The sequence below is a fragment of the Diabrotica undecimpunctata genome, unplaced genomic scaffold, assembly GCF_040954645.1.
Source record: "Diabrotica undecimpunctata isolate CICGRU unplaced genomic scaffold, icDiaUnde3 ctg00002018.1, whole genome shotgun sequence".
NCBI classification, from domain to species: domain Eukaryota; kingdom Metazoa; phylum Arthropoda; class Insecta; order Coleoptera; family Chrysomelidae; genus Diabrotica; species Diabrotica undecimpunctata.
In genome coordinates this window covers 8,203-23,983 of record NW_027313047.1, presented here as the reverse complement: position 1 = coordinate 23,983, position 15,781 = coordinate 8,203, and the positions used below count along the sequence as shown (strand labels likewise).

The window sequence follows — 15,781 nt, the reverse complement described above, 5'->3', positions numbered from 1 at the left end:
AAGGTGTTTGAAAAAGTCCTCCTGCGAAGAATCCTACCAATAATTGAAGAAAAGAAAATAATTCCAGATCATCAATTTGGATTTAGAAATAAGCAAACGACAATTGACCAGGTGCATAGAATAACTGCTACTAACTTGAAAGATCATTAGAGAAAAGAAAAGTCTGTTCTGCAACCTTCCTAGATGTGGCACAGGCGTTTGATAAAGTCTGGCATAAGGGTTTGATACATAAACTTAAATCATTCATGCCTAAACAATATTCAAATATATTACAATCATATCTAGTGAACAGACATTTTAGAGTTAAACAAGAAGATGCATACACTGATCTCAAGGATATTGAAGCAGGTGTTCCACAAGGATCCAGTCCTATACCTACTATACACGTGTGATATACCTGAACTAGAAGACAACACCATAGCTACCTTCGCAGATGACACTGCTGTCTTAGCGGTAAGTGACACCGTCGAAGAAGCTACAGAAAAACTATAAAATTCAATAAATAAAATCCATGAATGGACCAAAAAATGGAAAATTAAGCTGAATGAGAATAAATCAGTCAATATAAATTTTACCAATAAGAGAATTAATAATATTCCAATTAGAATAAATGATGTCCAAGTGCCTATTGCAACATCAGCAAAGTACTTGGGGATCACTCTTGATGCGAAACTTCGCTGGAAAGCTCACGTGAAGAAGAAAAGAGAAGAACTAGGCATCCGCTACAAGAAAATGTATTGGTTGATGGGAAGACATTCCTCTGTATCCATAAATAATAAACTCCTAATCTATAAACAAATACTGAGACCAGTATGGACCTATGGCTGCCAACTCTGGGGCTGTGCCAAGCCTAGTAACATCAAAGTAATCCACATATTCCAGAATAAAGTGCTGAGGAATATCGTAGATGCGCCTTGGTACGTTAGGAACAACGACCTTCACCGGGACCTCAAGATGGAAGACGTCAATCAGATAATCAACAAACTGGTATAATGAGTGAGTGAAAAGCAGAGTAAAGTGTTGTGCGAGTATGCATGCTAAATTTAATGCTAGTTATTAGAAATAATAGGAAAGATACTAGTGAGTAGACACCTAATTTTAAGATTTTATTAGTAATTTAAGTTAGAAACAAATTGATAATTGGTCTTACTGACCAGATTTTAATGTAAGTACACTTCTGTGTCTTAAGAAAAAAAAGGTAGCATTAATAATTGGTTTGACAGGCGCTTGTCGTCATGAGGAGCTTTGCAAAATGAGTTTAGATGATATAGAAGATAAGATAACCATTTTGGTGATTAAAATTCCTAATTCTAAAACGAACATGGAAAGAACCTTTGTAGTTATTGGAAAAAATAACATTACTTTATACAGAAAATATTTGTTTTTACCTCAAGCAAACACTCCGCATCGTAGATTATTTGTATATTACAAAAATGGAAGGTGTACTACACAACCTATTGGAATTCACACTTTTTGGAAAAATCGCCTGCACTGTTGCTGAATTTCTTAAATTACCGCATCCCAAAGAATACACCGGGCACTCTCTACGAAGGAGCTCAGTCACTTTACTGGCTGATAGTGGTGGTAATATAACCATCTTGAAAAGACACGGAGGATGAAAATCAACTAATGTAGCAGAGGGATACGTAAAAAATTCTTGAAGAAATAAAATTCACATAGCTTCACAGATTGAAAATGGCCGCAATCAAGTTAATATCTCAAAAAGTAATACAAGTACTGACACGTCTAACACTAATTTCAATACTGCAACTTCCGTTAATATTCCTAACAATAGCAATTTAAATAATTGTTATAATTTTGTTATTAATATTGATAAGTAGATTTTTCTAATGTTGAATTCACGAGAGTAACTTTAAAGTGTTTAATAAAAGTTCATAAGTTTATTCATATATTCTTTTTCAAACGCGACCCAGAAGTAATTTTACGAGGACTCGCAGAATTCCAGGACTAGCTTTCGGATCGCTCTGGAAACTTCCTACCCGTCTCGTAAAATATCACTTTCGGAACTATATAATAAATAAATAAAGAAAACGGATACTACTTACCTTTACAATAAAATAAATAAATTAAAAATAATTCTACGCTCGATAAACTAACCACGATACACAGACTAGCGGTATGTTTTTGCGCATGAAAGGCGAACGCGTGACGTCATATGGGAACCTTAATTTTCATTCGCCAATGCTAAATCAAGCGGTAATATTGTTCGAATTTTAAAATTATGTACCTATCATCACTATTTAAAGAAGAAATCGTATTTTATATTCTTTTTACTGCCATTTTCCAATATGCATTTTATTTAAATATGAATTGTCATTGAAAAATGAAGATTTTATCTTTTGTCTAATATACATTTACCATAATATATTAAAAAATAAAACAAAATTAATATAAGTATTCACTTTACTTTTGGGTCTGTAAAAATATTTCACATAAAATTGTGTTTATTTAATGTTATTCTAAATTATAAAATAATTTGCGGGAAAATATTTTATTAATAATATTAGAATTAGTACCTATTATAATTAAAATCATTTTTTAAAATCAGAAAATTTAGATATCTTGTTGTCAAGTGCTCTCTGGCAGTTTTTAAAACTTTTTTTCTGTTAATATCAGTCATTCTAATATATGTTCGTGTTCTGCACATGTATAATATCACTTCAACTGGTACTGAGGGGTTGGGCAGTGCCGCCAATGTTTCAGCCAAACACCGAAAAATCTTCTTTTCCTTATTTAAAAAAGTATAATGCATTTGGTGGAATTGATTTTTCATATTTTGGCAACTTCCCACAAATCTTCATTGGGTTTAACAGTGAAACCCCTTGATAGGATCTCCAGTCACCTAGGGACTTCGGAAATATTTAAATTACTTGTGGCTATACCTAACGTTGGATATTTACTTTTAAATTAAAAATCCACATATCCGGCTATGAAGAAAAACTAAGGGGGTTGAAACACTTTTTATTACGTATGTTATAATTACAATGATTAACAAGCCGACTATACAAAATATCGACCGACTTGGTCGAGTGTTGATGGCGAAGTAAGGTTGTTCGCACCAAAAGCCGGTCTATACCTCTGTAGCATTTGCAAATTTCTTGAAATCCCCTCGTATATGTATTAAATTGAGATCCCCTCATATATGCATTATAATAATGAAGAGTTTTTTCCATGTTTCTTAGTTCGTATCTTTTAAGTTAAAATACCCGAAATATATTTCAATTCCTTCTTAGGTCGGCTCGAGTGAATATAAACCATCTTAGAGTTGTTTATTTATTTCGTAGCTGCGTATGTTCCTCGATATTTCTTTGTTCAAACCGCCCGATTTTGCGTTTCAAATAAATATTCCAGTTTATTTGTTTTGTTTATGCTAAGTTAAGCGAATGAATTTAAAAGATAATTTCATCACACTCGCTTGAGCTACGGTCAAGTCAAGAGTGATAGGCTCCAGCGTTATGTCCAAATTCACGTCGGATTTGTTGTTTACTTTTTTTATCCCTTTTCAGGGAAATCTTCGCCTTACGTTATGGAAAACAATTTTAGTAGCAGTTAATCGTAGCAAATTCATGTGTATGCCGTCTAATTATACCTGTTCCTGTTTTTTAAGAGGCAGAGCCATGTTTTGTGTTCAGTGCCGGCTTCGGCCTCAAATGGTCGGTCCAATTCGCAGTCCTTTTGTTCGTGTGTTCGTGTCCAGAGTTCAACTCCAGTTTCCAACCTCAGAAATTTAATGTGTGATCAAGTGAAATCCAGGTAACTTTCAAATTTTAAAGTAAAGACAGGTATTTTTTTAATAATAATAATTTGCTTTCATTAAAATTTAAAAAATTATTGTAAATTTTAGGTTTTGACTTTAACTGTCAATTTATTTGTTCAGTTTTTTTTTAATTTAATGTTAACTTATGACAGCTCGTTTTATTATTTTTGGTATTCATTTGTTTTGTTGTTAAAGAAGGTTAACCTCCATGGTATTTTGTAATCCTTTTTGAGTTTCATTTGAAAAACATATGTTTTGCATTTCTAATAATTATTTCGATAGTTACAACTAGCTGTTGTAATGGTTATAATTAGGCACCTCGCAGTGGCGCCCTTTTTAAAATTACTAGAGGTGTCTCCTGTTTCTTTTTGTTTTGTTTGTCCCAAGAGATTCATGACTTTTTGTTTCATATTTTTGTAGTTGCCCCAATCCGACCTCTTTGTCATTTACTTACCTACGACTCCAGCTCTTCTAACAAACCCTGAGTGCCGTTCGCACAAGTAACGATTATTTTGCTTGGCCTATCTCCACCCCCAGTAATTTCTATCCCCAATCTTCTACCCCTTATAATAATAACCCATGTGGTATGCAAAAAATATATCGTTACACCTCAACGGGTACAGGGTCCACAAAATAACTTGAGTTAGAAATAAGTTCTCTCTCTTTTTATTCCTCCACTGTTTGGTTTCGTCGTAGAATTTTTGAGAGTATTTGATGTGGAAAACAAATCTCTTCAGTCTGTTTAGTTTCCTCCAATACATTTACTAAGTACGATTCACCAGTCTCAATCGTATGACGATTTTCTGTGAAAATAGCAGCAGAGTTTTTCCTCAGAATATACCACTTTAGTCTGTACGTAAAATCCATTGGTGATGAATGATTATTTGGACCGCCTATTCCCCTTATTTAAGCAAAAAAATTCTCTAGAATGTCTTGATTTAAAGTAGAGGTTAAAGCATATTTCTTCGGAGATTCATTCATTCTGATCTATCCTTACTAGGTAAAACATAGCGTTCGAAACCTCCTGAGAAGTTAAAGCACCTGAAGCTCTCTCATGAAGGGAAGACTTGGATATTTTGCAATTATTAATGAATCTCAGAATGTAAGCAGTACATCTCTTTAACTTAATCAAACTAGAGAATTGCTTTATTAATAAAAAGTCTAATGTGGTAGACAAAGTAATGACCTCGACAGTCTTTAACTGCGGAATGTCATCTGAAAGAGAAAATTGTGTAGGATAATCATTTGATTTCAGCCAGGAAGGTCCATGTCACCATAAGTCAGAAGACATGAGTAATTGGGAACTAATTCCACGAGAAGCAAGATCAGTAGGATTGGTCTTTAATAGTTTTGACTGTGTGCGTATCCATGCCAGAGTGATAGTAGAATCAGACCAATGAAATACTCTGAAATTGATATCTAAGGACTTAATTACCCTTTCAGACAAACGAGAAAGTAACAATGCGCCGCATAATTCCAAACGAGGTACGCTAATCACCTTTAGGGGTGCAACCAAAACATGTCCATCAGAATCAACACTCTTAACATTGCAGCACCATATGCCTTGTTGCTGGCATCAAAAAAAAAACATGTAGCTCACAAGAGATCGAATTCTTTAATTTTACGTACCTAGGTATACTGCGTAAAAATGATTTGGGGAACAGATTCATCCCAGCCTTGCTTTTGCCAAAGAATTTGCATTATAATCTTGGCCGTAGTTGTAAAAGCGCTAAGCAGCCCAAGATGATCATAGATCTGAGCAATACCAGAAAGAATTATTCTTTTCGTTACCTTATTAGAATTAGGTAAATCAGCTGCCTTACATGTTAGTGTATCCGAATCAGACATCCAATTTAGGCCAAGTGTTAGAACATTTTTAGACAATTAGTTTAGTGCGGCAACATAGAGCCTGTCGCATGTCTGTGCGTTTTATGTTCAAGATCACACAATCTAACGGGATCAAGCCGGCAATTGACAATTTGAAATTAATCAAATAATTTCCAAGAAGACGCCACGTTTTTCTAGTATTTCACAAATTCACATGTTGTAATAATTAGTTTGTACAAAAAAGTTAATAAATAATTCTATTTACTCACACAAAAGATAATTTTCAGTCCACACCATTAATTAATATTATCTACTATAAGATAATCCAACACCAAGTACCTTTACATTTTCTTCTCCACCGAATGCTTTTAGATTTGATAGACACTTGGAACTTTGAATTTTATTAAGAACTACCGGATCATTTGATACCCACTTTCTCAACTCAAAACATCCGCTGTTTAAGATATTGCTGATATCCTTGCATACATTTGACAATGACTCTGCGCAATCTCCACCTGTCAGAAGATCATCAACATAGAAATCTCGCTTGATGATCTTGAAAGCAGTAGGGTAAAGATCTTTATTCTAGGATGCTAACTGAAATAAGCAACGAATGACCTGAAACGAAGCTGAAGCTGTTCCATATGTGACCGTATTTAACTGATATGTGCTCAGAGTATCAGAAGGAGAAGAACGCCAGAAGATTTGCTGAAGTGCTCGTTGTTCAGGATCCACGAGCACCTGACAATACATTTTTGTAATATCAGCAGACACAACAAATGCATATTGTCGAAAACGCAATAAAATTAAGAATAAATCGTCCTGAATGGTAGGACCCGAAATTTGAATGCCATTTATTGATAGATCAGAAGACGATGGAAAGGAACCGTCGAACACCATACTGCCATCCTTTAAGACCCCGTGATGGGGAAAATAATACGAAAAGCTTTGTTGACTATCATCAACCTTGGAGATGTGACTAAGTTGTATATATTCTTCCATAAATTCGGTATACATTCTTTTTAGGATGCCATTTTTATGAAGTTTTTTCTCCAAGTTGAGAAAAAATTTTGGTGCCTGTCGCTTTGAATCACCTATATTTTCAACGGAACCCTCAGAGGTATGTTGATGATAAAGTGAACTTCGTCATTTCTCTTCACCGTTGAGAAGTGCTTTTCGCATATTAAATTTTCCTCGGAAAGTACAGGTTCCGTGTACTCTTCGAGTTCCCAGAATTTTTGTAGGTCAACATTTAAGTCAGAACTTGAATCATTTCTACTAAAGTTGCAATATAAAACTGATTCCCTTGTGTCATTGAACTGACCGGAAACTGTCCAACCGAACCTTGTCTTTTGCATGACTGGAGCAGAAGGACCTAGACTGAATTTTCCCACATACAAGATTTTCCAGGAAGTATCAACACCTATCAGAATGTCGATTTTTGAAGCAAGATGAAAATCTGGATCTACTAGCCTTAAATGACGTGAAATATCTAAGTTTCTAATGTCGAAACTACATGCTGGAATTCTATCGCAGATTCTATTGACTACGAGACATGAAAGAGATGTAGAAAACGAAGACTGCCTTGACTGAATCTTCGCTGTGCACTTAGATCGAATGTTTGAGACTGCATGACCTGTCCCCATAATAGAAATATTTACCTCGGACCTTGATAGCGCTAGCTTATCAGCTAATTCTCTCGTTATGAGATTTGATTGAGAGCCACAATCAAGAAGAGCCCTACATTGATGAACCCTACCGTTTTTATCGAATATCTGAACGACAGCTGTAGACAAAATTGATTTAGCTACATTCGAGTGAGCTGAAAGGAACAGTGTTCGAACAGTATTAGTATCGGTGGTGTGAATGGATTGTTGATCTAACTGCAACAGACTATGATGTTTTGCCTTACACATTTTTTACACGCTCCATATTTGCAGTTGAAGCTAAAATGGCCAGAATAAAGGCAATTTGTACAAAGTTTTGAATCCCTAGCATGTTTGATTCGCTCTTGGGTCGAAGCCCCCAAGAATTTAGCGCAGTTATATATTTTATGATCTTCTTTACAGAACGTACATGCTTTTCTATTGAACGAAAAAAAGATTGCTGCTGCCTTTAGAATTTGGACTGCCTGTCCGATTCATTCGTAACTTTCGATACTCCTAGCTTCTCTAGAAGATCAGCTTTGCTTTTCAAGAATGCGATCATATCTTCAAAGGTAGGAAGATCACCTCAGGATCTATATGATTCCCATTCCCTCGCAGTGAGGGCATCTAACTTGCTTGCTATCATGAATATTAGAATGTCCCAAGAATGGACAGGTTGCTGAAGAGATTCTAGCGAACGCAAGTTTTTCGAAACATTGTGAATTAGTTGAAGAAGATGAGTTGAAGATTCTTTTGGAATGGGTTGCAAATCAAATAACGCCTTTGTGTAATTATAGATCAAAAGACGCGTGTTTGCAAACCTTTCGCATAGTAAGTTCCATGCTATATCATAATTCGCGGCCGAAATCTCTATAGAGCTGATAACCTGTGCAGCTTCTCCACCTAGAGATGCCCCAAGATAATGGAACTTCTCAATTGAATTGATCGAAGGATTTTTGTGAATTAGACTATCATAGGTATCATGATACTCAAGCCACCCCCCGTATGACCCTTTGAAATGGGGTAACTCGATAGTTGGGAGCTTTATTTGAGAGTGAAATGGACTGTATTGAATTTGCTCTACATTTGTTGAACGAGTGCTACCTAAGTTCGACGAAACTGACTCTACCGGACGATTGTTGTTGCATTCATGCTTATTTAAAATTGAATTTATCAACGCTCTCGCTTGTGATACAAGCGAATAATACAAATCTGAAAAGCTTTCACTATTGTGTAATTCCTCAGAAACATTATCCGAAATGTTTTCTATTTCGTATTGAATAATTTCGAATTCATCTATAACAGGCTCTATATTTGCTAACCTGGTTTCCACCTCAATAACTAAATTGTCAGATTGTTTTCCAATCTGTTTATCAAGAAATTTTTCGAATATTGTCAATCGTGATTTGAGTATACCCCTTTTTTTGTTTAAATCTTTTAGAGACATAATGAAATATTTTTTAATAATACTGGAAGTGTATTTTAAAGATTTAAAATGCTTACTGGTATACTAATGAAATCGCAATTATAAAAAGGTTTTACCTGTCGTCATGAATAAGCAATAAAATTATAAACCGGTCTTATTTGGATCTCTTGCAAAATGTTCTATGTTGTCTAACTAGTAATAAAACCCCATAAATTATGAAAGGTTCGTTACCTGTAATGCAAGTAAGGCAATAAAAAGGTTTTACTCGGCGATAAAAAGCAGGTATATGAAGTGAATAGTTGTTTGTTTCCATGCAAAACAGAAGTTTTACCAAATAAACAGGTTTTTATAATAGACCCTTTAATACCTCGACACAAGTAGAAAGAATTACATGAAATAGAGATGGGAATGGCTCATTTACTTTGATTAGGCGTGTTGTTGACCAGATAAAGTTCTATCCACGCACTAGATGAAAGACTATAGGTGCTTTCCGCTACGGTGCTGGATGTGATGCTGGGTGGACTGCTAGCAGCTTGAATTATAGCTCTACAGGAACCGCCCGAAGGTTGTAATCGTTACTTGTAACCACTTGACTCTGCCCTCACGAACCGAAGAGGACAACTTGCTGGCTAATTATCTGAATTTAGATTGAATCAAACTGCACAAATGTCTTTGATAACCACTGATTAATTCGACTCGAATGGACCATGAAGAAAAACTAAGGGGATTGAAACACTTTTTATTACCCATGTTATAATTGCAATGATTAAAAAGCCGACTATACAAAATATTGACTGACTTGGTCGAGTGTTGATGGCGAAGTGAGGTTGTTCGCACCAAAAGCCGGTCTCTACCTCAACGGGTAAAAACACGAAGCGCTCCCGTTAGTGGCACGTATGTTTAAACAGAAACAAAAAATGAATATATTACCACTGTGATAAATAACTTTAAAATAAATATAGATGCGAAACGGAACAAGCTATATATCTTAATGCCTCAATATTTACTCGCTCCTTAACTTCAAAATTGTCCAAAAGATTTAATAATTCATCTGAAGCTATTGCTTCCTCTTGTAAATATACAGGGTCCACAAAATAACTTAAGTTAGAAATAAGTTCTTCCTCTTTTTATTCCTCCACTGTTTGATTTCGTGGTAGAATTTTTGAGAGCATTTGATGTGTGAAACAAATCTCTTCATTCTGTTTAGTTTCCTCCAATACACTTACTAAGCATGATTCACCAGTCGCAATCGTATTATGATTTTCTGTGAAAATAGCAGCAGAGTTTTTTTCCTTATATAAGCAAAAAAATTCTCTAGAATGTCTTGATTTAAAGGAGAGGTATATTATATATACATATTCAATTTAATATTTTTCTTTTAAATAAGAAAACATTTCTAAAATAGACTTATTATTAAGGAATATCGTCCGCTTACTACCAATACCTCCTATCTCGATTCAGACTGATTGTACAGGAGAGCCAAAAAACTGTTTTTATTTTTAATGGTTATAAAGAGAAACAAAAAGGGTTTGAGGTATTGTTTTATTTATGTTATTAAATATCTTACAAAGCACAAATTGGTTTTATGACATACAGGAAGTTCTCTGTGTAAGTTAGTAGATATTGGTACAAGATAACACTTACTTTATTAGAACTTAGGAGTTATTTCTACACATGTTTAATGGAAAAATTAACAAGTTTCTTCAATTATTAATTTATTATAATAACAATAATTACTAAGTTATTCTATCTAATCTTAAATCGAAAGTACTAATAATAAGAATGTTTTTAATTCTCATCCGCTCGAAGTTCCTCACACACAATACTTAAGATTTAGTTCATTGTGTTAGTTATGGGGCAGATGATCATAATAGATGTGACAATCAGGAGAAATCACTTTTTTAAATTTCGGTGTAAGTGTTTATTGGACTACTGCGTACAGTCTTGTACTCATCACAAACTGGAATTTGCCAAGGTCTTATTGGTAGTTCCATCCATTCTTCGTCGAAGTTAAGCTTCACCTGAAGACATCCAGTAGGTTTATAATCAATAGCCCTCATATCTACTACTTTAGGATCACCGGCGTTTCGTCCAGGTCTTAGTGTCGAATATCTCCAAGTTGATTGATCGGCATAATTTTTAAAAAAGAATGAGGTACCAATAGTGTTTCATATGGGAATGGACGTTGTCTTGCTTCCTGTGTTGCAGATACGTAATCACTAGGCATGTGGATACTGCGATTTTTTAATTTTCGTTCAATTGCACTATGTATGAGTCACATTCCATTTGAGTGTGACCGACTTCTAAGTATTTTTGGGTTATTGATATGTTATGAATCATTGCAAAATTCAGTAAAGCATTAGAAAGAGTAATATTCCTATTTTGATTTGTGCAACCATCGGTAAAGATCACAATAGGTAAACCTTTAGGTAAGCAGTTACGTGTCAAGTAATCAATTAGTAATTATACAAAAGTAGAAGCGTTTAAGTCTGCCTCAGTCTCAGTAAACCAATAACAGGTGGCATGATGGGATATAACATTATAAACTGTATAGTTGTGCATTGATAATTTTGTCTTAAAATATATTGCACTAGCTGTGACATGAGGACAAACTTTAACTGCCTGGAGATCAGTAGTGAGTACAATGCACTCACGCTTTTCCGCTTTCAACTTGTCAGTGATCCTTTCCTCTCTAGCTAATTTTTTTCTCGTAAGATGTGCTTGATATTCATGTGCATCAACGTTACCTACAGAATGAGACGCACACGTATTACACATGTCTTTTTTTATTTGATGAATAGACAAGTTTTTCGCATGAAATTCGTCATGGAATTTCTTAACTGAAAACGATGTAATGTTTTTTTTCCACACAATATTCTTTGTAAAGTTTGTAAAGGTGAGCACAAAAAAGACTAAAGTGGTATGGACATGTAAGAAGAGCTAGCGACAGCAGATGGATAAAAAGAATAACCGAATGGAGCCCCATAGGAAGGAGGAAAAGAGGACGACCCCGAAAATCCTGGAGGAACGAAGTAGACGACGCCATGAGTAAGAGAGGACTAAACGATGGAGAATGGAACAACAGAGAGAGATGGAAACGGTTGAGCGAGGGAAGGCAGTGAATACTGTAGAATCCCTAAATATATATGTAAAGGTGAGCTTGTGACTTGTACATAGGCTCAAGGAACAATTTACTTGTATTTTGCCTGTTGTAATGAGATGGCATCTTCGGTAGCGAGTCAAAAAAATTATTTAAACCCTCGGATTGTTTTAAAACTGTTTTTGGAACAGTTTTCCTACGGTTTGAATTCTGATTTTCCTGGGAAGGCTGGATACCATAAAAACTTTTTTTCAGCCATGACTGAACGGTGAATGAACCTAATCCTGTTGTGTTTAAAAACATAGTGCGGCATACTGGAATAGTTTTTGTACCGTCATCATCTTCAATGGGTAGTGAAAATTTTAGGGTATTGCTTCTCTTCGAATTTCCGGGTATCGTTTTTAGTGCTGTACTTTTTTTCTGTACATTGGAGCATACATTCTTTGATCCCAATTAAGCTCTTTCCAGAACTTGGTAAAAATAGTTTCTCTGGAATCTTCAGTAATTTTTTCACACATTCTCTTCTTACTTTTCTTACAAAAATTGGAAGTGCAAGTCGGTCCCATTTTACGCTCACTTCGTAGTTTATTATGTTTCATTTTACCATCTTTAGGTTTTGTGTATCCAAGATACGCTTTTCCTTTCATTCTTAATCGTTTATTTCGATTTTTTTTCCAATTTTCCTTCTGGGCGTTTCGTCTTCTTTTCAGTCCTTCGCTCACATTGCCGTGAAAAACTTCTTCAATTATTTCTTTTTGAGCTGGTAGCGTCTCTTGATCTGATTGTGAGGATTCTGACGTATCTGACAGTACAGTTGGCTGCACATAGTTGTCATCAGAGCCTGAAGAAAAATCCGACTCAGATAAATCTACAGCATCTGTTTCTGGAGATGCATCTGGTATATCAAGATCTGCACCAAGTGTGCCCGTTGATTTATTAAGAAATTGGCTGTTTTGATCAGGCTGAATACTCGTGAGAGAGGTGAGAGAGGTGCATGAATCAGTTTTTTGCAAAACATGTTCATGTTGCTCCGGTAAAGTTATATTTATGCAAATCAGGAGAATTGCTTCTTTTAATCGTTCGGTGTTAATAATATCTGGTGAATATGGCTTATTCGGTTCAGGTAGGGTTAACGGATCACCTGATGCTGTGTCGGTAGACTGGAACAATTCAAGCAATCGCAACGTTCTACTGGATTTTAGTGGATTTCGTGACCTGACATAGTAATGAGTTGAAGTAATCCTTCAAAAATAACTGACTTTACAATACTAATTACTGCTTACCCGTAAAGGAAACGTATCTACAGGGTTAGTTTTTAGTGTGACGTTGGTTGGTAATATAGTACTTCTTCATAACATACAGTGCATTTATTTCATAATAATTTCGAAGTAAAAATGGCCATAACTCATTATATACCCTGTATATAGTAGCATAGAACCCCATATTCTAAGAATACGGATTATGACGGAAATCTAAATATGAAAAAATATCCAGAGTGTTCCATTTAAAATTTTCTTTTATTTATCACATAGTTATTAATCATCCTGTAGAATTTGGCATATTTTCAAGGAAAATATCGTTGCCATTCTTCAAAGTAATTTAATATCTGTACTATAACAGAACTATCGACCAATGTCACACTAAAAACTCATCCTTTTATGTAAAAAAGAAATATCTCCTATATTCATAGATGATTAAAAATACATCTGACGTATGTAAAATTTCTGGCGTGGAAATAACTACTATCTCTAAAATTTTTAGGCGAGGCAAGGCAAATTAAAAACAAATTATCTTTCTATTTTAATTAGTCCTACTTGTGAGTATGAATGTTAACTATAAGATAAGCATTAAAAATAATACCAAATTGTACTAAAAAATTTTAAAATACTTACATTTTCGTGGCGTGTTGCTGTTATTCACTATAGAATGTTGTTCTCAATAGAATGTATTTCCACTGACAGTAATTTAATCTTTATGGCTTGATTTTAAGATGGGATGTCTTGGCATGCGGTGACTTTAATAATTTTATAACAGATGGCGTTAAAAAGTAATTTTGTCAAAATTTCGAAGATAGGAGGTATTGGTAGTAAGCGGACGATATACTATTCTGAAATTGTATTAGTTCTTTATGATTTCTCATTCTAACTAATGACATAAAGTTGGTCATTACAGTTAACAATTTTGTTTGTTTTTCTTTATCTACGCCAAATTAATTTCTTGTTAGAAAGTTTCCTTTAAGTTTCACTTTAGAATTAAAAAGATCAAACCATTCATTGCATAACTGGACAAAGTGTGCTGCTTTTTCCCAGTAAGAATTTTTTGACATTAATCCGTTTTCTCCGCAATATCTAACAGCTTTTGCTGTTGTATTTGATAAAAGTTGAGCAGCTGGTCTTACTCTTTGTCTCGTTGATCCTTTTATATTTAAATGTAGTTCAGTCAATTTATGGGTAAGAGCTAATTCTGAAATAGATATATTCAACAAAGGTTGAAAATAATCAAAGTTTATTATAGAATTATCAAGTACAAATCCATGGTCAAAAAGATGATTTGTGATTAGTTTCAATAAATAGGGAACATCAGCATAGACAAATATTTTTAACGAGTTGTCAGTAGGGTGATAAAATGAGCAAAATTTTTTTATGGCCTACGTTTTATTTGGTCTATAACCTTATATTTTCAAGTTCCATATCACTGCAAATTACTACTACTCTAAAATTTGATTCATATAGTTTTGAAATTATTTCATTTAAAATTTCTCTACTGATAGCCTTCAGCTTGGTCGTTTCCAGTTCGAAAATAACCCTCGTACAACACTGGTTTGAATGGTGTTTTATGGGGGTCCTATAACTTGTTCTTTTTTGCCGATGTCAATTTTGGTACTGATATATACTTCGTCAAAAGTTAAGACACATATGCGATCAACTTTGGTACGTTCTGCAGCTTTTCTTTTCATTAAAGAGAGGACATTTACTAGAACTCTCGTACCAAGGTCAAAAGTAGAGACCTACTTCCTTAAGATAGATAATGCTGGTAAAGGGTAATTATTAGCTCTTAAATACCTGTAGGCTTCTGGGCTGGCACTACGAAGAGAAACAGCAGAAGCAATGTCTTCAGATACTTATCGAACTTTTTTACTATTTTCCGGATCCAATAACATTTTTATTTGTCCAAGTGTAAAAACAGTTTGCTAAAATGTTTTCGTACTTTTTAGATGTTTTATTTTTTACTTCATTTAGTTAGGTGTTAAAGAATATTTTTGTTTTCTTCTTCTAACAGTTTTATTTTTTCTTGAAGGTTGAATATTTCTTTATTGTTTCTAAAATAAAAACAGATACTTTTAATGTATTAGCATATTCGAACTTTTTTTATTTTATGGATAGAATTGTATAATTACGGATACCTAATAATGATTAGTGAAGTCATCTCATCTATTACGTTCACTTTCAGTTTCATCATTGCTTTGACATTGCAGGATTTCCTCCTTATATTCTTTGCTAGTGGAAGATTGCATTTCTATGTCAGATATTTTTAATAAATCTACAACCATGCTTTTTTGTTCTTTTTGATTCTTAGACTTTCTCTTTTTTTATATTATTAAGAATAAGAACTGAAACTCATCAATTGGTAAGAAAAACAAAAACAGATTACTGGAAAAGATTCACAAAAGGACTAGAGATGGATTTCTATGGACAACAGAAACAAGTATGGCGCTTCATAAGACAACAAAGAAGCGAAATGAAAGAACTAGTTGAAATAGAACACATACAAGAGAATACATGGGTGGCCTTCCTGACAGAAATGTTTAAAAAACAAAACGAAGAACCTTTACCGGAAATGCCAAATATAATAACTGAGGAAAAGACCGAAATCTCCCAAAACGATGTGAAAGAAGGAATAAACAAATTAAAAAACAAAAAGTCACCAGGAGAAGATCAAATACCAAATGAACTCTTAAAATATGGAGGTGATCTTGTACAACAACTGTAACTTCTTATTAATAA

General features: G+C 34.3%; 1 protein-coding gene across 1 annotated transcript; it reads right to left on the bottom strand.

Annotated features, from left to right (window-relative positions):
* Positions 1 to 6,699: 6,699 nt before the first annotated feature.
* On the bottom strand, positions 6,700 to 7,521 carry LOC140431794 (uncharacterized). The gene has a single exon (XM_072519675.1). It carries the CDS (start codon positions 7,519 to 7,521, stop codon positions 6,700 to 6,702), a length of 822 nt encoding a protein of 273 aa, XP_072375776.1.
* Positions 7,522 to 15,781: the final 8,260 nt, after the last annotated feature.